Raw genomic sequence first — 23,910 nt, 5'->3', positions numbered from 1 at the left:
CTTCAAAGGGATCACCTCCCCAGCCCCCTGTCGCCAGGCTTACCTCCCACTCGCTCACTCCCCTGCTCCTTTTGGCTCCCATGCAAAGACCAGCTCACTGAAAGTCTTTACTAAAAGAAATGCTGCTTGCGGAGTGCTCTTTTAAAAGAGTTTTTTACGAAAGATGGCAACATTTAAAAAGGTCAAGCTCCAAAATTACACAAAGTTTGTCATGGTGACAGTCAGCATTTGTGTATGAACACGCATTTAAGATAATGTTACACTGGCACAGTTTTCAGGAAATATGTTTTGTCTTTGAATTGCAATATAATTCCTTTCGTAGGACATCTCCTTAACAGTCCTTCCAACGCAAGTCGCGCTTTTTTACATGAGTGAACGGATGGTGAAGGGATACAGCTCTGATAACCTTTATCGTTCAATGCACGGCATTCCCTGTATGCTATGCTTTTGTCGGGGTGAGTGTGTTTTATTGAAACTGCAGACTGCAGTTCACTTGGAGACACCTAGGCGAGGGGCTGGAAGTGACTCGGCTGGAGCTGGGAGTGTCAAGGTCTAGACCCGTTTTCATGCAGAATTGCCTGGGCAATCGCCAATTCACACCTGTTCCTCGTACGCCTGCAAGACAAAAGAATCCCTGCCTTGCATATCTGCGGGAGGGGGGACGGGCGCCACGGAGGATGGGGCACCTTCTGAAAAGTGCTCAGGTTTGCAGCCACGGGGAAAGGGGGCTTCGACTCTGACGGAATAAGAGCATTTCAGCACACTACATGCTCATTCTAAAAATAGACACTATTATTTTGTGGGAAATAATACCAAGCCCATCCATAGAAAAAATGCAAAATGTCACATTTGAAATCTGTGAAAGGTAAATAATACCATCTCTGCACCTGCATTAGCCACTGGGTATTTATGAAAAAGTTGATATTTAAGCTTTTAGCATGTGCTTTACATTTATTTACTTAAAATACTTTTTTTTTTAAATTGAAATTTACGCGCTCAAACTCGTTTCTACTTTTTTATGTAAACATGCTCACATTCTCATTCACATTTTACAAATCACTTTATACACAAACATCACTCTGGGGCAACACTCATGGCCAACACCGCATTACTTAGGGACACCCTAACCTCACTCATGGACACCGGCACACTACTTACGGACACCCCCACGCATCAATAAGGGACATCACCGCATCACTCAGGGAACACCACCACATCATTCAGGGACACCAACACATCATTCAAGGACACCACCACTCATCACTCGGGGACACCACCACAATACACTGAACAGAACAGTAAAGTTTAAGATATTGCCATTATAAATTAAAATTACTTTTATTTAAGTATTAAATATTATTTTAGAAAAAACAATTGTTATTTGTTACATCAATAGATATAAGTCACTTTCCCCTCTACACTATCACTACTCTCCCCTTTCACCACTCTCCCCTTTCACCACTCTCCCCTTTCACCACTCTCCCCTTTCACCACTCTCCCCTTTCACCACTCTCCCCTTTCACCACCCTCCCCTCGCCCCTCTCACCCCTCTCACCCCTCGCCCCTCTCACCCCTCGCAATGCCTTTTAATATTATAAAAGGAATTGCCATTAACAATGCCAATAGCTCAAAATCTCGCTATTGGGAGACCTATTGCATTGTAAATGCTTGTTTTAAAAGAGAGTGATGAAGAAAAAGGCTATTTGATACAAATATAAGCAAACAAATTTATTGGTAAGAGGATTTTCTGTAAATATTTATTATTTGTGGTAACCAAATTCGGTAAATAATGCAATATGGAGTACAACACAAATATGGTTTTCAGTCTTTTATTGAAATTAAATATCAGTTTTTGTTGTTGGCATACTGAGATGTTTTTCCTTCCCACTTACAGCTTTGCCCTTGGTGCAAGTGGATGAGAAAGGTGAGAAGGTCAGGCCAAATCAGAATCGATGTATTGTGATCTTGCGTGAAGTACCTGAAGCTACACCCATTGAAGTAAGTATAGTGCATAGTTCTATCTTTTTGTTGGTTTAGAAGGTGCTCATATCAACACACATTTCACCGTGCAATGAATGAATTGACTGTATGAGAGAACTGTGTAAATCAATTGTGGAGTTGCTCTGTGGATATATATGTTTAGAAAAAGATTTTGAGACTGATTTAAGGTGTTGATGTCAGTAGCAGCATTAATGTTGAGTTATTGATACCTCCCTTGCATTAGTTTTGTGACTGAACCTGATTTAACTCTCAAAAGGACGTGGGGGCGATGAGGGATGGAGTGAAGTAAGTCGGAAGGGGGGGAGGGGAGGGGGTGTGTGAGAGAGAGCCTCTTTCCAGGAACTGAAAGAAATAACGCAGATTATACAACAGTCTATCTGTTACATTGATACATTTTCCAGCTGAGCACTTTCATGTTTGTTAGCCAACTGGAACATTAAATGCAAGTAGATATAATGGTTTTGTGTTGTCTGATCTTCAATGATTCTAATAAACATTAGAATGCATCTCTGACATATACTGGATCCTGTTAAAAACAAATTCTACGCACACACACACACTTAAATACACACGCCCACCTTTACACTTATCTACACACACACAACACATACCTATCATTATGAGGGAAAAGCCATTGACCTTAATGAAACATGTATTTACTATTCTAACTCCATGTCCGCTTTGATAGTGAAGTGGGATATCAAGCAGATCAAGGCAAATATAACCACCTTTAATTTTTGATACACTCCCTCGAAAGTACCGAAAAACACTACCGGGGTCCGGTCCTCACAAAATAGTCTATTGTCAGGGTTTACCCACGCTATGAGGACTGATCCAATCCTCCTCCCACCTGCCTACTCCCACTCACACCTACCTACTCATACCTACCTACTCACTCCCACTCACACCTACCTACTCACTCCCACTCACACCTACCTACTCACACCCACCTACCTACTCCCACTCACACCTACCTACTCACTCACTCCCACTCGCACCTACTCCCACTCACACCTACCTACTCCCACGGCCCCACTCAGACTCGCACGGCCCCACTCAGACTCGCACGGCCCCACTCAGACTCGCACGGCCCCACTCAGACTCGCACGGCCCCACCTACACTCGCACGGCCCCACACAGCTTGTGTTGTCTGGGTTTACCCATGCTATGATGACTGATCTGATCCTCCTCCCACCTACCTACTCCCTCTCACACCTACCTACTCATACCTACCTACTCCCTCTCACATGTACCTACTCCCACAGCCCCACACAGCCCCACGCGGCCCTACGCGGCCCGAATCCGTCTCCGGCGCCGTCCTCGGCCCGTGACGAAGAAGAGGTTCAAGTGGATGTGGATTCCGCGCCTACCGAAGAGCTGAAGCTGAATCCGATTCCTCCACAAGACCAGCCTGAGGGTTTCCAACCTCCATTTCCAACCTCAGGACAAGATACATCTGCATTTCTTAATGCTATGTATGGTGTCTTTTCAAGGGCATGGTACCCCTCTGGTGCACCTTCTGGTCCCATGGGTCCGCTGGCTTTCAATCTAGGAGGTCATCACTCCTATCCTCCTGCACCTTTTATGCCTTATAGGCCAGCCCCGACGCCGCCTTGGCAATTTCCGGCTCCACAGAGGCCGTCGACGCCGATTCCGACGTCACCCGCTCCAGAGCGACCTCGGGAACATCCGACTAAACCTTCGGATTCGATACCGACGTCGGTCCCGACTCCGTCGGACCCGTTGATTGATCCGGCTGCAAAACGTGTGAAGGAGAGGTCCAGAAGGGAAGCACAACGCCTTTTGGAGGAAAGAAGATATATAGAATCTCATCCTGATTTAGAAGAAGGTGAATGGGATGAAGATAGTTTTGATGAGCTAGCTGATGCTAGTAGCCTGGATTTCTCCCCAGAGTGGGAATTACCTTCAAGCTCTGATGCACCTTCTAAGGATGTACAACCTTACCATATGGTTATGAAGAAGGCGGCTGATCTTCTTAAATTAACTTTACCTACAGTGGAGTTTAAGTCCAATCTTCTGACTGAGGTTTTACATTCTCCTAGTTCTGTTATAGAACCATTACTTCCATTTAATGACGCCTTGACAGAGCCCATTTTGGAAGTTTGGAAGAAACCACTGTCAAATCCTGCGGTTTCCAAGAGTGTGGCAAGGAGGTACAGTGTTGCACCTGACGACCCTGCATTTTTGACTTCTCACCCTTCACCAGAGAGCTTAGTCATTCAAGCTGCTTGCTCTAAAAATAATGTAAGTGCCTTTCCCCAGGTTCCGTATGAAAAGGAGGCAAAGAAACAAGATCAGGTGGCTAAAAAGACCTTTTCCTCTGCAAGCATGGCTTTAAAGTCAACTAATGCCACTTGTCTGATGGGGAGATATGTACATGCCCTTATGGATTCTTTGCATGTTCTAACTCCGAAAGTTCCTGATGCCAACAGAAAAGATTTTGAGGAGGTGGTCTCAGATGCGCAGGCAGCAGCTCGCCAGGTTATACAAAGTGGTCTGGACACTGCAGACTCTGTGGCGCGTATCATGGGTACTGCTGTCGCCACTAGAAGAGCAGCTTGGCTGAAATCCTCAGACTTTTCAGCGGATGTTCAGGCGACCTTATTGGATCTTCCTTTTGATGGGTCTGGTCTCTTTGGGAAGAAGGCTGATGCGGCTCTGGAGAGATTTAAAGATAGTAGAGCAACTGCTAAATCTTTGGGTCTTCAAATAAGGAGCTCTTCAACCAACAAGAGATTCAGGGGTTTTGGTCGCTCTTCCTTTCGGAATTACCGACAAGGTCAACAGCAACAGCAGCAGCAAAATTCCTTGTACAGGTCGTACAGAGGAAAGCAAAGATCACGTCCTCGTGGACGTCGGGCCTCTTCCTCTTCCAATTCCTCTAATCCTCCTGCCTCAGAAAAGCAGTCCTAGATCCGCCATTCAGGATCATGTGGGTCCGGTGGGGGGTCGGCTTACCCATTTTCTACAAGATTGGGAATCGGTTACATCAGATCTTTGGGTTCTCAATCTTGTAGAGAATGGGTATGCCCTTTCCTTTCGGGAATTCCCTCCCAATTACCCGCCTTGCCAAGGTTTTTGCACCAAGGAGCATCTGTTACTTCTGCAGGAAGAAGTGCTGACTCTTTTAAGAAAGGGTGCGATAGGGGTGGTCCCAGAGCAAGAAAGGAGTCAGGGATGCTACTCCCGGTATTTCCTGATTCCAAAAAGGATGGCAGACTTCGTCCAATCCTGGATCTCAGGATCTTGAATTTTTATCTAAAACAAGAGAAATTCAAGATGCTCACCCTTGCTCAGGTTCTTCAGGCACTGCTGCAAGAAGACTGGATGGTGTCGCTTGACTTGAAGGATGCGTGCTTTCACATCCCCATCCTGAAGTCGCACAGGAAGTATCTCCGTTTTACGGTGGGATCGCAGCACTATCAGTTTGCGGTCCTTCCGTTTGGGCTTACTACTGCGCCTCGAGTCTTCACCAAGGTGATGGCAGTGGTGGCGGCGCATCTCAGAAGGTCGGGGGATTCCTGTGTTTCCTTATTTGGACGACTGGCTGATCAAAGCAGAGTCATCAGAGAGAGTGCTCCATCATCTGCGAGAGACAACCCAGTTGTTGTTCAAGTTGGGTTTTTCGATAAATGTGCCCAAATCTCACCTAGTGCCCTCCCAGCGCAACCTGTTCATAGGTGCTGTACTGGGCACAACTGTATGTCGTGCATTCCCTCCTCCTCATAGGATTCGCGACATACAGGAAATGATTCCTTTATTTTACAATGGAGCGGTCGTTCCAGTCCTGAAGGTCCTTCGCCTGCTCGGTCTGATGGCTTCATGCATTCTGTTGGTCAACCATGCACGCTGGCACATGAGGGCGCTCCAGTGGTGCCTCCGCAGGCAGTGGTATCAGCACAACGGAGATCTCAGGGAGTCCGTGAGGATCTCCAGAGAAGCTGCGGCGGATCTGTCTTGGTGGGGCGTGGAAGGCAACCTGTCTCAGGGGAAGCCTTTTCAGTTGCCTCATCCGGTGGCCACAGTGATAACGGATGCATCCACTCTAGGGTGGGGTGCTCATCTGGGGGATCTGGAGATCAAGGGTCTTTGGTCTCGAGAGGAAAGGTTGCTTCATATCAACCTTCTAGAATTGCGGGCGATACGTTTGGCGCTCAAGGCCTTCCTCCCCTCCCTTCGCGGTCGTTCGGTCCAGGTCCTGACGGACAACACGACCGCGATATGGTACATCAACAAACAGGGAGGAGTGGGGTCTCAGTGTCTCTGCAGAGAGGCTCTGCGTCTCTGGTCCTGAGTTCAGGGCCATCAGATTTGTCTGATGGCGAATCATCTGGCCGGGGTTCTGAACGTTCGTGCAGACAGTCTGTCGGCAGTTCTCTGCCGACCACGAGTGGAGGCTTCACCCGGAGGTGGTTTGCGACATCTTTCTGTTGTGGGGGACTCCTCGGGTGGACCTGTTCGCCACTTGCGAGAATGCTCACTGCCTGTCTTTCTGCACTCTCCAGTATCCGATGCAAGGAGCCTTGTCGGACGCGTTTCAGTTGGGTTGGGGAAATCAACTCCTTTACGCGTTTCCTCCCATACCTTTGATTCCTCGGGTTCTGAGGAAGATTCGCCAAGACCGGGCCCAAGTCATATTGGTCGCCTCGGACTGGCCAAGAAGGGTGTGGTACACAGATCTTCTCCACCTCTCCTCTCACCCGCCGCTCCGTCTCCCTCTCAGGGCAGACCTCCTCTCTCAGATGGAGGGGCAGGTTCTACACCCCCACCTCCAGACATTACACCTTCATGCCTGGAGATTGAACGGGGCAACTTGAATTCCTTTTCCCTCCCGCCTGACGTTGTGGATGTCATCTTGTCAGCCAGGTGTGACTCCACTAAATCCATCTATTCTTATAGAAGGTCAAAATTTGTCACGTGGTGTGGGGATAAATCTATTGACCCTGTGAGAGCCCATTTGCCTGATGTTCTCCAGTTTGCCCTTTCTCTGGCGCAACAGGGGCTTGCTGTTGCCACAGTGAAGGGCTATCTTTCAGCACTGTCGGCATTTCTTTGTTTGCCTGACCAGCCATCTCTTTTTAAATCTCCTGTAGTTTTAAGGTTTTTGAAGGGCCTCACAAATAAGTTCCCTCCTACTCCTTTTATTGTGCCTCAGTGGGATTTAAATCTTGTATTGACCTTTTTGATGGGTGTTCCCTTTGAGCCTCTTCACAAATGTCCTATGAGGCTTCTGACTCTTAAGACAGTCTTCCTCGTTGCAATAACCTCAGCAAGGAGGGTAAGAGAGCTTCAAGCTCTTAGTTACAAGCCCCCTTTTTTGACCATTCATGCTGATCGAATGGTTCTTAGGACCAGGGCTGCTTTTCTACCTAAGGTGGTAACTCCTTTCCACCTTGGTCAATCCATTACCCTCCCTACCTTTTATCCTCCCCCACACCCTTCTAAGGATGAGGAGAGGTTGCACCGTCTGGACCCCAAAAGGGCGGTGTCCTTTTACTTGGACAGATATAAAGATTTTCGTTTGGATGACCAGCTCTTCATTGGGTTTGCTGGCTGCAAGAAAGGAAGAGCGGTCCATAAAAGAACCTTGTCGAGATGGATCGTCCTTTGTATAAAGATCTGCTACTCTTTGGCCGGTAAGGAACTACCAGAGGGTATAAGGGCTCATTCTACAAGAGCTAAGTCTTCAACCTCAGCATTGGCTAGAGGTGTTCCTGTAGAGGATATTTGTAGAGCGGCAACTTGGTCTTCCCTCCACACTTTCGCGAAGCATTACTGCTTGGATACCAAGGTGAGGAGGGACGGTCACTTTGCACGCTCTGTCCTCCAGGATTTTCTGGTTTAGAAGAGTGGACACCCTCCGCCGGGAGTGGGGACTGCTGTGGGACTCTATTCACAAGGTGAGGAATCCACACGGCAGTTGTATCTATCAGAAGGACAAGTTACTTACCTTCGGTAACGCTTTTTCTGGTAGATACAATATCTGCCTGTGGATTCCTCACTGACCCACCCGCCTCCCCGTTGTCCACTCTTCTATACCAGAGTTTCTGTAATGTATTTATTTTATTGTCAAGGAGTTGTTTATTTCAAATGTTTTATTGCATTTGCTTCACACTGTGTGTGTTACCTTGATATTTGTACTGCGTATACTGTGTATATGTCTACTGTCATTGGTCCGTCCGTGTGCCTCGAAGGCACGGAAAAAAGGGCGGAACTGATGTCATCACGCCGGCGTGGACCTAATATAGGCGTCGGTGACGTCAGCGGAGTCGTGAGCGATGTCGCGTCTCTATGACGTCCAATTCCACGTCGGCGCGAGGCTACGAAAAGAATTTCCGAATGTTGCTGACGCAAGGGGATATTCACAAGGTGAGGAATCCACAGGCAGATATTGTATCTACCAGAAAAAGCGTTACCGAAGGTAAGTAACTTGTTCGTTGGGCGTAGAAAATCAGGTTTATTAGCTGCAGCTAAGTACAGTTGTCCCAGAATTACAGAGTAGGGTCTCAGGAGACTGCCACTTCAATTCCGTGGCGTACAATCTTTTATACCACACATATTTACGACTTGTATTCTCAATACATACAAAGCTAACCAATAGGAGAAGTTGGAAAACAAGCTATCGAATGTCCCAAATACGCCCTTCTTTCAGACTCTGTGTGTTACCCCTCCTCACAAGTTAATCAATGCTAGTCCCATAATCTAATTCGCAGGTGGCAGGACGTATTTGTGTGCCTCAAAGGATAGTTGTGTAACGAGAGAATACAAGAAGAGAAAAGCGAAGGCCAGTCGGATAAGATAAAGTAAGGAAAGAATAGGAGAGCCAGATACCAGCTTTTAGGCAGTACCCATCATTGCTGGAAGCGTGCACCAGGGGGGATCGAACCGGTAACACAGTGAATAATAAAGTTACATTGTAAGCAAAAAATCGCGGAGGCGATATCAATGTGCGCAGGTGCGAACCTCTCATAACGCTTACTGGAAGAGAGGAGAGGTAGCGGGTCGTTTTGAGTCACAGAGCAGAGCGTAACACACGCCGAGGTGAGCAATTTGATTTTTAAAAAACGGGGGGTTAAAACACAGTAAGCGCGTAAACCGCTTAGAAACTAGAGGCCTGCATTGTGTGTAGACATGGTGTTTGAGCGAACGTTACACCAGACGTTTAAACTGACAGGCCAGCGCGTAAAGCGAGGTTGTAATGACACCATAGCAGTGACTGAAGAGGTGACTGAAGAGTAAACACGTAGACGGCGAACACCCGCCATGGCAATCCATAGCACTACCCTCGTAAAGCACTGCTCAGTGAAAGCTATTTTGATATCTTTAGACAGTTCCAACGTTTTAATGAGAGACACACAAAACTTAGCGCACATCAAATTAACTTAGAGTTTCTTAAAAATCCAAATACGAATGAGTTAACATGTTGAACAATAGTATATGTAATGAGATTGATGATATTACTGATGTTGATTTTTTCATTTTCTGATTATTGTAGAACTTATTTCCCTGATGAAGGCAGTAATAACTGCCGAAATGCATTGGATTTCATGAGGAATAAATGAAATTATGGATAAATAAATACAATTATGAAGAAGCATCATTTTAAGTCATTTTGAACTTTATCTTTGAATTGAACTTTTGAGCTGGGTGCACAGCACAAATCGGTGCCCAGGGGGACAGTAATACCCAACTAGGTATCACTGCTACTTGCAGCTTATAGACTTATCGCTCCAGACGGGGGGTGAGCCCTGGAGGCACGAAAGTAAAGAAAAAACACACAGGATTAACAGCAGTGCACGATCCTACACTCACAGCTGACAGCATCTTCTGAACAGATGGCATCTTGCCTCTACTGCTGACCTCAATGACAGTCTTGCGTCTATCATGATTCCTAGATATGGGTACTGGGCAGTTACCTCGAGTTTTTGGTTATCAAGATAGATGTCTTTTACTCGTTTTTTCCTAGTACCTGCTATCATGACAAACGTTTTTTTAACGTTCACTTGTAAGTCCAGACCGCCCATGAAAGCCGTATATTTATTCAGGGAATTCTGTAGTTCTCGCGGAGTGCGCGCGAGGATGACGGCATCGTCAGCGTAGAGCAGGGCTGGAATCAGGCGCTGTTTTACTCGTGGGAGGTCCTGGGCCCCTCCTCAACATCTCTGGCTCCAAGCCGTTGGTATATAATGAGAAGAGAAAGGGGGCCAGGACGCACCCCTGCCTGACTCCGCGCTCTATTCCGAAAGATGCCGTCAGCTCTCCATTCAGGCCAAAGCGCACTCTTGCCGAAGCTTTAGAGTAGAGTTCCCTCAGAAAGTCTAAAAGGGGGAATCCACTCCCATTTGCCTTAAGACCGTCCAAAGTTTTGCGTGCGAAACGCAATCAAAAGCAGCGGACAGGTCTACATAGACCATATCAACCATGTCCTTCTTTGCCTGGGTGTATTTGCCCATAATCAGACTGAGATTAAGGGCCTGCTCTACCGTTCCGAACCCATCTCGAAAACCGAACTGGAGGTCAGAAATAATGCCTCCCTCCTCCGCCCATTGCTGAAGTCGCTCAAGAATTACTCTCCCAACAACCTTGCCCAGAGAGTCCAGCAATGAGATGGGGCGGTAACATTTCACATCCTGGCGGTCCCCTTTTTTAAAAATGGGGACCATGATGGACTTGGTCCAGTAATTTAACAGTCCCACATTTACAGCTGCTGTACACACTCTAGTGAGAATGGGGGCCCAGAGATCCAAATTGTGTTTAAAAAGATCCACTGGGACCCCATCTGGGCCTGGGGCTTTCCCGTTTTTGCTTGTTTCTAGTGCCACTAATAAATTGGGAATGTCAAAATGCAGCGGGATTGGATATTCTACTATTGGGAGTATGTTAACTGACCCAGCTACAGTTGAAGTGTTTTTAAAGATATTGGCGAAGTGGGCCACCCATGTATCTTCGTCAATAGCCACTTCGATCTTCGGACTATTATTATCTGTCAGATAAGGAGATCTGACAGTTCGCCAAAAAGCCTCGCTGTTTTTAGAGACCGCGCTCGTGTCAGGTCTTCCCAGAGGTTCTGTTTCAGTTCTTGGATTCTTATTTTACGTTCCCTTCCATATTGACGCCTAAGAAGTTGGATCTGCCCCGCATCTCTGGGTTTGTTATGTAGGGCTAATTTTAATTTGGTAAGGGCTACGGTGCAACTATGATTGAACCACCCTCTCTTGTTTGGGTTCTTAAACGTCGGTTTTGCGGCGAAGTCCCTTGATTTTCTCCAATATTTGTCTGAAGTTGTTTAGGACTTCTTCATAATTTTCCGATAGATTAAAACATTTGATTATATTGGGATATGCCACATCTACCAGTTTTTTTGTAATTTCACTTGGATTAATTTTTTCCCATTTTAATGTATAGCCATTTTGTTTGCCTAGGTCTAATTTATTCTGGGCAAGAGTTTTTGCAATGGCAGTATTTCGGGGCTTGTAATCAATTAAGTGAAGGTCCATCCTCAGGGCGAAATGATCACTGAGTGAGTTGAATATAACCTCAAAGGCTCTAGCTATGTGTAGCAGTCCAGGTGACAGGAAGATGTAATCAACTGTCGTTTGGTGTCCCCTGCCCACATAAGTCGGTTGAAGGGAATTTTGGTCTGAACTTGGGCTGTTGGCTATGACAAGATCCAAGTCAGATAGCAAGTTGTTCATAGCAATCCCCACCTAAGTGTGAGCAAAGTGCACTAATGGAACATCAAATTCATCCACTATCCCACAGCGGTTTGATTTAGCCAGTGGGCATGGATGAAGGTTAAAATCCCCTCCCCATAAAAGATGAATTGCCCCTTGTCCAACCTTCATCCGATAGAGTTGGGTTAATCTCTCCTGAACATTACATAAAAAGAATCAAGAATTGATCATCCTCTAAGTTGTTGATCAAGAGGATAGACTCCTTATTCGTAAAGGAAAGAAAAAGAATTTGGAAATTTGGGTCTGAGTGGACAATAGACACTTTTAGGTGATTCAAGGTGTTAGCGATGTACGTTATTAGCCCTCCTTTGGGTCTACCTATTGAGCTATGGACGGCTGGGATAAAATATGTTTTGTAGCCCAAGAGATGAAGCTCTGTTATGGACCATGTCTCTTGAAGGCAAATTATTTTGCATGGGTCCAAAAAAATGCAAGGCAGTCCCGTCCTATCTTTGGGCGTAAACCCGCAACGTTCCAAAAGAGGATAGGTATAGGCAGTGTGTCAACTTTTGTTACTGCAGCTTCATTAGTTGCAGGAGTTGTTCTTATTTTAGGAGTTGACTCGGGTATGTTAGAATTAGTAGATTCAGTTTCCATTGATGGTCAATCGACCATTTTGAGGCCGCTAAATCTATTTCTCAGCGGGATGCTATACCAAGGGTCCCAGCGGGGTGGTTCTCTGAGTCGTCCTCAGCGTATGTGGACCCCATTCTTCCTAACCTCCTCCCTGATAACGCGAGAACCCACTGAATGCCAAGAATTATCATAATCACGATAACGAGGACCCCCAAATTGTCTTGTATTGGCAAGTTCAAACTGACAAGGGGGTGGTACAACCCAGGGAGGGTCATGATTATAAAAGAGGTCGTTAGGCTGTTTTGAGGGGTAGAAAAAAAGAGAGTGGTTTAATACCTATACCTCCATTTGCACTCGTGTGATCCTAAGAGCAGATATAATCTACTACTCGGGGGTCTTCAAAAGTAATCACGATGCAATCTCCTGGGATCGTTTTTCTACCTTTTCCCACCCATGGGGTCCTACGTACCGTCGGAATCCTTCCATGCCAAGTTGGAGGTATGGGACGATTAGAATTTAGCCAGTGTTGAGCCTTGTTTTTCAGGTACCACATGGGTTCAGCATTGTGGTCCACTAGCTCAGGCACACCAGTCATTACCACTACGTAAGGGGCAGCGTCCGGTGGCAAATCAACTGGAAATCTAACCTCAGTGGGTCCTCTAGGGGCATCTCTGTTGAAAGCTGGGGCCGGGGATTTTGAGGCTAGAGTTTGGGTCACTGGGGTTTTAGATGTCACTTTATTTGATGGCACTGTCTTCGATACAGGTGTTATTGTTGACAGGGCATTTCCCTGTGACAGAGTCGTGGCAACGTTAGTAGATGGATTCACTGTACTCTTATTATTCATTGGTATAGTTGTTACAGCTAAAGGTACGTTCTTTTGGGTAATTGCAGGTTTCGGGAGGGTATTTGCAGATTTAAGGGAGGATTGTTTGTTGTGATTATTTCCCCCTGTTTTTTGAGCCCTTAACAGTTGATTGGACTGTGGAAGATTAACAAGCTTGGATAACTGAAACTCCAGCTGCGCTAACTTTGCTTCTACTGGTTGAAGAAAGGATTTTAAAAGCTCAGCGATCTTGTTTAGCAGCTGGGAATTATTGCTATCAGTTGATTCCTTACTGCAGGATAGAAGAATAGGCGATTCCAAATTAATAGGGGTAGGAATATCGTGTGCGGGATGATGGACCATCGCAGAAACTACTAACTGTTCTGCTCTAGGGGTATTATCGGTCTCATTAAGGATGGAATTTTTCGGATCGTTCTTTCTTTTCCTTATTGCGCCCTCCCTCCTCCCCCTTGCTTGCATTCTTTCATCTGATGTCATTTGTGGAAGGGTTTGAGGTAATAGCTCAGGTGTTCTTTCTAGATATGAGCTTATCTGTAAATCAGAAAACTGGGAGGCCGACAGGTCCACGTTGTTTGGCAGACTACGCCTACCCTCACAGAGGGCCCTCTGCCCTTCATTATTATCATGGGCGGGGGTTCTAGCATCGGCCAAATTACACATGGAAGATCTTTTTGCAAACGCCAAATCCAGGGAAACCCTTTCCTATATCAGAGATACTTTGGTCGATGAATGTGTTTGCCTTGGTAATAAAATCATCCATGGGACCTAAGTTTGCCCACGCTACCAGGGGCCTTGGTTTTATTTCCTCTAGTTAGCACCATGTTTCCTGTTAGGCAAAGACGAGGGAAAGGGTTTCTAATATAAATATAAAAACAGCAAAACGAAATATCACAGGGATGGCTGGAGCAATATCAATAAGGGGACAGTACATACGTTTCGTAGTGAATAACAAAAGGTGGAAGTTAGAGGGGTGGCCCAGTCCAGTCTCTCACGTCCTCGAACGGCCTCAAACGGCCCGCCCTTTGCCCGCGCGCGTCCCGCGGGCCGGAAATGGAGGTCCAACTATATAGTACCTTGAGGTGTGAACACGCCCCCCGATTTGAAGGCACAGGGAGGAGGCGTCGGGAAGAGGACCAGCTGTGGCAGGTTGGCGCACTGCCCGCTGGTCCTCGCAGTCCCGCGACTAGCCTTGGTGGTTTGTGGCTCGGGTCCTTTGTGCGCTGTCACAGGGGGGTCCAAGGAGACGAGTGGCGCCCGCGGAGAGGGTGCCGCGAGGCGTGGGTCCGGGTCACAGAAGAGGAAGCTGCGTTGCAGGTAAAACAGAGTCCGTCAGCAATTCAGCCCGCCCTTACAGGGAGACACACACGGAGCCAAAGTCCAGCCCCCGATTTGAAGGCACAGGGAGGAGGCGTCGGGAAGAGGACCAGCTGTGGCAGGTTGGCGCACTGCCCGCTGGTCCTCGCAGTCCCGCGACGAGCCTTGGTGGTTTGTGGCTCGGGTCCTTTGTGCGCTGTCACAGGGGGGTCCAAGGAGACGAGTGGCGCCCGCGGAGCGGGTGCCGCGTGGCGTGGGTCCGGGTCACAGAAGAGGAAGCTGCGTGGCAGGTAAAACAGAGTCCGTCAGCAATTCAGCCCGCCCTTACACTTAGACACTGCAGGGGCTTATTGCTCATGCAGTTACGCCCTGACCTGTGGTATAGTGCACCCTGCCTTAGGGCTGTGAGGCCTGCTAGAGGAGTGACTTATCTATGCCACAGGCACTGCTACAGAACCCCATTTTCCTACAATCTCCACTCCACATAATTCTAATATATAGAAAACCGACTATTAAATCAGAACACCTCATTAAAAAAAGAGATATGACTAATGGAATATTTACAACAAAAAAAAAAAATTATAACATAAACGACATATGATTTAAAGTCATCCTCTATATTCATAAGTATACTCCTTTCCCAATGCAGTGTATATCTCTCTAACAACAATTTCGTTCAAGTGGCCTAAGTTTTACAATACTTGCTACAACCAAAATTTGAAATATTTCAACATATATCCAGGTTTTAGAAAAAATTGCATATTATGTATTCCAATTTGTCTTCACTTAAGTCAGCAACAAATTCATATTCCAATATCTAGAAGAGGGAGAACAATAAAAAGGATTAATAATATAGACATTTAAAATACTTCAACATCATCTTTTCATCACAAAGGCATTTTACTAAAATAAGACAACATAACAGTTAATCAAACAATTCTACAGATGAGCATACATCTCTTCATCAACATGTAGCCCCCAATGTTCCTTGCTGTTGAGAGACAGAATGTACTTGGACTCCAGTCTGCGCAATAAGATTCCCCTATTTCCTCTGCTCATATTTTTGTTTAACTTGATTTATCGCACCAAACCTAATTTTACTGAGATCACCTCCATGCTTGAGATAGACATGTGTAGCAACAGGCTATGTGAGGACATTATTTTTGATGGCCCTTATATATTGTAAAACATGCTGGTTTACCTGCAAAATGGTACTACTTACATGCAGCTTAGGACAAGGACTTCTCAAGACATAAACCGCTTATTCAGTCTTAAAATTAAAGTGGCACCTAATTGTATACTGTTTACCATTAATGGGATTTTAAATAAAGGAAACTTTCTCCATGTCTACAAGCCTTACACGAGTATCACTTAATGAAACCTTTTCGTGGTTTTAGCCAGAGTGCTTTCTTTGTGCTAACCATGCTCCTCACCACTTCACCCCTCAGTGATTAGTATTTTTCTAGATGTCATTTTGCCAATAATAGTATCGTTTCAAATTGAATGCCAATTGTTTCTCAAAATTACTCGAACTGCATTGTGTGCAGAATTATAGTTGGTGATGAATCTACAACCCCTTCACCTTGTTTGTCTTTTCTATACGATTTAAATAGGGCTTTCTCTCTTGATATCCTGGCTACTCTACTCCTCACATCTACCTTATAGCCTCTTTCTTTGAACCTTCACATTGCCTCCTCCTTCTCCACTTCTGCATATTTCTTTTGACAGCTACATAGTGTCTTGCCCCTGAGCATTTGTTCATAAGGAATGCTATTTTTCAAGGGCATGCAAGGTACTATTGCCCACATTCGTCTTTCTATGGAGAGTGGAGAGTGGTTGTCCATTTACTGTCTTCTATGAGGAGTTTCACATCCAGGCACTCTAATTCTTTGTTATTGAATTTACAAAGTCCATTTTAAGGTAATTTACGTTTATTTCTGCGACAATTTCTCCGGCCAGCTTGGCTTTCTTTTCCATACTACGAAAGTATAGTCTATGAAGCGCACCCAGAGTATTCTGCTCAGTCCATTTATCAGAACCATTTAGTACCTGCTTCTTCCACAAGTCTATGTGCAAATTAGCGTAGCTGAGGGCAAAGTACCCATAGCACACCCACTTTTGCTCATAGTTTGTCATTAATCATGAAAATAGTCTAAGTAAGGCACCAGTTTAGCATCTCTAGAAACATAATTTTATATTCTTAATATTTGATGGGACGTGGCCTAAGGAAATGTTTCACAACTCTTAGTCTGTCCTCATGACTGATACTAGTAGACACATCAAAGGTCCTCAATAGCTGATCTTCATCCCAGCTAACATCAAAGATAGACTGTAGAAATTCTGTATTGTCTATAATGTGTAAGAAGGTAAGCTAGAAACAAAATGGCCTAAGGAAAAAAAACAGGTATTTAGAGGTATTCTCAAAGAGGCATTCTCACCCTGCAATAATTGGTCTCCTACGTGAAGCTTTGGGGCATTTATGAATTTGAGGGATGAGATAAACACAGGCATATTTGGAAAATCAATGCACAAAAAGCCATACTCATCCTGACTAATAAGGCTTTCATCTGTATAAGCTTGCTGCCATACTCTTATCTGACATCCATATAATACTTCCTGCCAATCTTATCGTAACAGGTGCTGTCATTCAATTGTTTCATCTCCCCATTCATAAACATGCCATTTGACCAGCTCACCAAATAACCTTTTTTTATCTGAATATCTGACAACCCACTCCTTAATTGTAATGGCTTTCCTATATTTTAGCAACTGGGGTTTCAACTTAAGCTGTTTAGTGTCCGTCATGTGCTCTATTTTAAGGTCCTGAATTACCAGATCATAAAATGTATCTATATTGTCTTTGGGCATAGTTGGATTACACTTTGACCTGGATTTGAAATGTGTACCACCTTCCTCTGATACAAAGAGTGCCTGGGCTTCAAATTAATTCTGGGCTTCAAATTAATTCTGATCACCCTTCAAATAAACAGTGGACCCCTCAAATTCATTACATACTTTCAGTGAAATCAAAATTGCAGTAGTCTTCTATCCTAAGATCCTTTTTCTTGGAATACAGTGGTAAAGAAGTGTTCGAGGCATATGAGCTGCAGATCGTATACTGTGCATTAGATCACCACCTGGTGTTGGGCTCGGATGATTGCAGGTTGTTGTCTTCTTGGAAGAAGTCTTTGTAGTCACGAGATAGGTGACTCCTCCCTTGGACAATACTGCGCATTGTCATCGACTGCATCCTCAGATTGTTTTTTTCCGCCCTGGGTTTGGATGAAAGTTTTCCGCTCCGGCTAGAAAAGACTTTTCTGCAACTTCGAAGCGCAAACAAGTTTATAACAACATCATCGGCATCGAATAAACAAATTTCGACATCAACTACATTCAAGTGCGTCGACGCAGGCCGTTGGGCCTATCGGCGCCGTACGGCCTACGCCTCATGGACAGAACTCCATTCAAGAGATGCCCGGTATGTCGAGCAAAGTTCCCTCATAGCAACCATCACGAGGTCTGCAACCTCTGTCTATCGCCGGAACACGACGAGTCGACCTGCACAGCTTGTGCGTCCTTCCGATCGAAGAAGACCATTCGGGATCGGAGGGCGCGTCGACACGAAATGAGGAGATCAGCACCGGAGGCCATCTTTGAGGAGGAGATCGTCGAAGAAGACTTCTCCAAGGACGAGGATCCACTCGAAGATATCTCAGAGGACGAGGCTCCACTCGTCGCCGAGAAGACTCGCCTGATCTCCAGATCATATCGGGGGAAGAGGACTCAGCCTATTCGATTCCATCTCGACAACCCGTGAGTACCTCTGCCCCTGCACAACAGACACTACACAAACCAAAGACAACGGTCAGCACTCCGCCCATAGGGCCCAGTCGGGACCGAAATACCCCCTCCGACTCCCCGCCTTCGGGCTCGGCTCCGAGGAAAACTACGCCTTCCGGTGCCTCGGCACCGACAAGACCACACGTGCCAATTCCACCTCTTCCATTGGCACCGAGGCACACACATCCTTCGGTACCGAAAGATTCCTCTACACCGAAGCCAAAACGCCCTTCGGTGCCCAAAGACAAAGATCCTTCGGCACCCAAACCAAAAGATGCATCGGTGCCGAAGCCTAAGATTGTACCGGATCCAAAAAAAGCTCAGACTCCGAAGCCTTTCGGTTCCAAAAATAAAGATGGGAAGCCAGAGTCCGACGCCGCAAGGCCAACGAGACCTGTCTCCACTCCCAAATCTCCAACGTCGGTATCAAAAACTCCTACCAAGCCAAAACCACCTTCGACATCGAAAACTTTGCCACAGGACTCAATAACGCCTTCTAAAGCAAAGCACACGAAACGACCCGTATCGGCACTGAAAAAATCGACGCCAAAGAAGGTTGCAGAGGAGGAAGAACTGTTTAGGCCAGATCCTAAACAGAAGAAAGTCTATATCAACCCAAAGACTGGACATGTAGAGGCTATTCCTTATAAGAAGAGACCAGCAGAAACACCACCTCTACCTGTGGTTCCTGCCAAAAAGGACTGTCCAACTTCTCCAATGCACCCTTCCTCTCCTTTACCTTCTTCCTCTCCTATCCCTCCTTACATTGAACCTACAGTTTCTCCTGCTCAATCTCCTGCATCATCACACCACACTGATGAGGAGTATGATATAGGTGGGGGAAATGACATACCACAAGAAGACCTCTTAGATGAAGATGTCAATCCTGAATATCCTAAGGACGATGACATGTATGGCTTCCCACCACACAATGTGCCCGACATTACCTTCCCCTCCAGAGGATAGTATTGGGTTTAATCATTTATTAAATAGGGCAGCCCTTTCCACGGGGTTTCAATGCACTCTGATGCTATTGATGAGGATTTTTTACTGGATACATTTGAGCAGTCACAAAGGTCTACACAAATATTACCTATAATTAAAGGAGTCAATAAACATGCTCCAGAAATATTTAAAGACCCGGTACGCTCTAGGGTACTAAATCCAAGAATTGAAAAGAAATACAGACCAGCACCATCTGATCCAGTCTATATTAAGGGACATCTGCCACTAGACTCTTTAGTAGTGTCTAATGCACGAAAAAGAGCCAATTCCGAGACTTCTGGTGACACGCCCCCGCCTGACCAAGAATCTAAAGTTATTGATGCGTCAGGGAAACGGATTGCTGCGCAAGCAACAAACATGTGGCGAATAGCAAATACACAAGCACTGCTCTCAGGCTATGATAGGGCGCACTACGACCAACTAGAAAAGCTAATGGAGCACCTTTCAGATCAGTACAAAGATCAGGCAACGGAGCTCATACAGGAAGGCAAGTTAATATCCAATGCCTCGATTAAATGTGACCTAGATGTAACCTGACACAGCATCCAGAGCAGGCAATACCAGTGTTATCCTCAGGCGACATGCGTGGCTACGCATTTCCGGTTTTAAAACTGAGGTACAGACTCCCATCTTGAACCAGCCCTTCAATCAAAACCAATTGTTCGGGCCAGAAGTAGACAACACACTAGAAAAGATGAAAAAAGACACAAACTCAGCTAAATCTATGGGTGCATTACAATCCACACAGACTAGAAGTTATTTTCGCCGCTCCTTCTATAGAGGAGGCTCTAAGCAAACCGGTGCAGATACAAAGTTGTCTTTTAAAACAAATACACAGACCTCTTCTAACAAAAGCTACTTCAGAGGAGGATACAGGGGAAATAATAACAAGGGAAGAGGTAGAGGTAATAACAACCGCTCCTCTTCCACTCACAAACAGTGACTTCCCTTTGCCTCCCCCACAGAATTCCACCCCTGTGGGGGGGGCAGATTATCGCAGTTCCTACCTGTCTGGAATTCCATCACAACAGACAGGTGGGTAAGATAAATTATCCAACATGGCTACTGCCTAGAACTCGAAGCAACCCCCCCCCCCCCCCCGAACATACCACCCAGGCAGCGTCCAATGTCCACAGACCATATCACTCTGCATCAACAAGAAGTTCTAGCACTTCTACAAAAGGATGCTATACAAGTAGTTCCTTTAGAGGAACAAGAAACCGGAGTTTACTCCTTGTACTTCCTAATTCCCAAAAAGGACCGGACACTAAGGCCAATTCTCAACCTCGGGCACCTCAACCATTACATACAATCAGATCATTTCCACATGATCACTCTGCAGCAAGTACTCCCACTACTACAACAGGGTGATTTTCTTTCAACACTAGACCTAAAGGACGCCTACTTTCACATTCCTATACATCCTGCCCACAGGAAGTACCGAAGGTTTGTCATGCAAGGACAGCACTATCAATTCAAAGTCCTTCCATTCGGGGTCACAACAGCACCACGAGTGTTCACAAAGTGCTTAGCAGTAGTAGAGGCACATCTCAGAAGACAACATATACATGTCTTCCCTTATCTAGACGATTGGCTCATAAAAGCAAAACCATACAGTCCATGTTTCCATCACACAAAGCAAACAATTCAAACACTGCACGAATTAGGGTTTACAATAAACTACACCAAGTCGCACCTAGAGCCTTCGCACGTTCATCAGTATCTAGGAGCTACCATAGACCCATCTACAGCTCTAGCGTATCCCAGTCGAGCCAGGATACAGAGCATTCAGACCTTAGTATCCATTTTTCAACACCAGCAGTCTCTCCAAGCCAAAGTGTTCATGAGACTAATAGGAATGGTGGCGTCTTGTATTTTTAGAGTGCCACATGCAAGACTGCAAATGAGGCCGTTACAAGAATGTCTAGCACAACAATGGAATCAGGCTCAAGGTCAGCTCACAGACCTGGTGTTGGTGGGCAGCCATACATATCGCTCTCTGCAATGGTGGAACACCATAAATTTGACAAAGGGACGGCCGTTCCTAGACCCTGTTCCACAGATAGTGCTCACAACAGACTCATCCCTCACAGGATGGGGAGCCCATCTCCTACACTATACCACACAAGGCCAATGGAACAACCAACAAAAACTGTTCCATATCAACCATCTAGAGCAGCTAGCAATTTTCCTAGCACTCAAAACTTTACAAGTACAAAACAAAGCTTTCTTAATCCGGACGGACAATATGACAGCCATGTACTAAATACAAAAACAGGGGGAGACACACTCTCTGCAACTGTCCCAGCTTGCACAAAATATTTGGAGATGGGCCATTCCTCAAAACATACATCTGACAGTAGAGCACCTTCCAGGAATTCCCAATCAGATAGCAGATCTGTTGAGTCGACAGTCACAACAGATTCACGAATGGGAGATACATCCACAAGTTCTTCAGCCATTCTTCCAAATGTGGGGGCATCCACAGATAGAGCTGTTTGCCACCGACAAGCACACAAAATGCCCAACCTTCGCCGCCAGGTTTCCACAACCAAGGTCGGAGGGGAATGCAATATGGATGAACTGGTCAGGCAGATTTGCGTATGCTTTTCCGCCTCTCCCTCTCATTCCACTAGTAGTGCGCAAACTCAGACAACAGTTTCTCAAACGGAAACTAGTAGCACCCACATGGGCACGCCAGCCGTGGTTCACCACACTGCTGGATCTCTCACTAGTTCCACACCAAAAATTTAAGCTTATGTCCTCCCTGTTAACACCGAACCATGGAGAAATAAGACACCCAGAACCAACCCAACTGAATTTGGCGATCTGGCTCCTGAAGTCTTAGAGTTTGGTTACTTAAACCTACCACCAGACTGCATAAATATAATTAAAGAGGCTAGAAAACCCACTACCAGAGTGTGTTATGCCGCTAAGTGGAAAAGATTTGCAATATATTGCAACAATAATCACATTGATCCACTGGATGTTTCCATCCAAAATATCATTTGCTACCTTCTACACCTACAAAGGTCCAATTTAGCTTATTCTTCCTTACGACTGCATTTGGCAGCAATAGCAGCCTATATACAGAATAGACAACATCTATCTCTATTCAGAGTACCTGCTATCAAAACTTTTATGGAAGGATTAAAACGTATAATCCCACCTAGGTTACCACCTGCTCCAGTATGGAACCTAAACGTGGTACTGACTAGACTTATGGGACCCCCTTTTGAGCCTTTACATAAGTGTGAATTACAGTTCCTAACATGGAAAACTGCTTTCCTTGTGGCCATCACCTCTCTCAGAAGAGTTAGAGAAATACAAGCATTCACAATATAAGAACCATTTTTTCAGATACACACTAACAAAGTGGTTCTTAGGCCTAATCCAAAATTCCTGCCAAAGGTTATTACTCCTTTTCACCTAAACCAATCAGTAGAGCTACCGGTGTTTTTTCAAAACCCGGACTCTGTGGCAGAAAGGGCTTTACACAACTTAGATGTTAGAAGAACCCTATTATAATACACATATAGAACCAAAACCTTCAGAAAGACAAAACAATTATTTGTATCTTTCTCTCCCTCACACAAACGCAACCCCATCTCTAAGGGGGGAATATGCTATCAAAATGCTAAACGTACACTAACAGTTTTTCCTAGAGCACACTCTACTCGCAAACTAGGAGCCTCTATGGCTTTCTTAGGAAATATACCACTAGAGGTCATATGCAAGGCAGCCACATGGTCTACAATACACACCTTCACCAAACACTATTGTGTTGATGTGCAAGCCAAGCAGCAAGCTGCAGTAGGCCAAGCCGTCCTTAGAACACTGTTTCAGAATACTGCAACGGATACAGGCGACCACCGCTAGGGGAGACACTGCTGCACAATCGATGCACAGGATAAGATCTGCAGCCCATATGCCTCGAACGGAATATGCTACTTACCAGTATGCATCTGTTCTTGGCATGTAGAGCTGCAGAGTCGTATACGCCCTCCCGCCTCCCCGGGGCTTGTATCCGTTCCAGTTATCATCTTAATTATATGCACACGCATGGACATTCTTTCTTTATCTTTACTTCTACTAACTCCATCATTTCCCATCATGGCGAAAAACAATCTGAGGATGGAGTCGATGACCATGCGTAGTATTTTCTAAGGGAAGAGTCGCCAATCTCGTGACTACAAAGACTTCTTCCAAGAAGACAACAACCTGCAATCATCCGAGCACAACACCAAGTGCCGATCTAATGCACAGTATACGACTCTGCAGCTCTACATGCCAAGAACAGATGCATACTGGTAAGTAGCATATTCCTTTATGGACGGACTAATGGAAGCTTTTCCTTCCAAGGCCGTAGCTTTCTCCTTGATGGAAATTTAAATTAGACACACAAGTGGCCAGCCTGACAAAAAAATGCTGCATCCGTGCCCCACAGCCCGGGTTTACAACATCTGACTGTGCCCCCTCCATTAGGTACTGCCGAACATGCCCCCAAGTCCCCCCTTGCAGCCTTTGTATTCAGGTGCCCATTGCTTTCTACCATGTAGCGCTAGAGGCTCC

At 45.6% G+C, this 23,910-nt stretch overlaps 1 protein-coding gene across 4 annotated transcripts in view; it reads left to right on the top strand.

Annotated features, from left to right (window-relative positions):
- LARP4B (La ribonucleoprotein 4B) overlaps positions 1-23,910 on the top strand; it is a 639,242-nt gene that overhangs the window by 199,435 nt on the left and 415,897 nt on the right. For all 4 annotated transcript variants that reach the window (XM_078663295.1, XM_078663296.1, XM_078663294.1 and 1 more), the window contains one exon: positions 1,895-1,998. In XM_078663295.1, coding sequence (XP_078519421.1) covers positions 1,895-1,998 — 104 coding nt within the window. The remainder of the gene's footprint in view (positions 1-1,894; positions 1,999-23,910) is intronic.

This window comes from Lissotriton helveticus, chromosome 10 (assembly GCF_964261635.1).
Source record: "Lissotriton helveticus chromosome 10, aLisHel1.1, whole genome shotgun sequence".
Lineage (NCBI taxonomy): Eukaryota > Metazoa > Chordata > Amphibia > Caudata > Salamandridae > Lissotriton > Lissotriton helveticus.
This window is presented reverse-complemented; position numbering and strand designations above follow the sequence as displayed.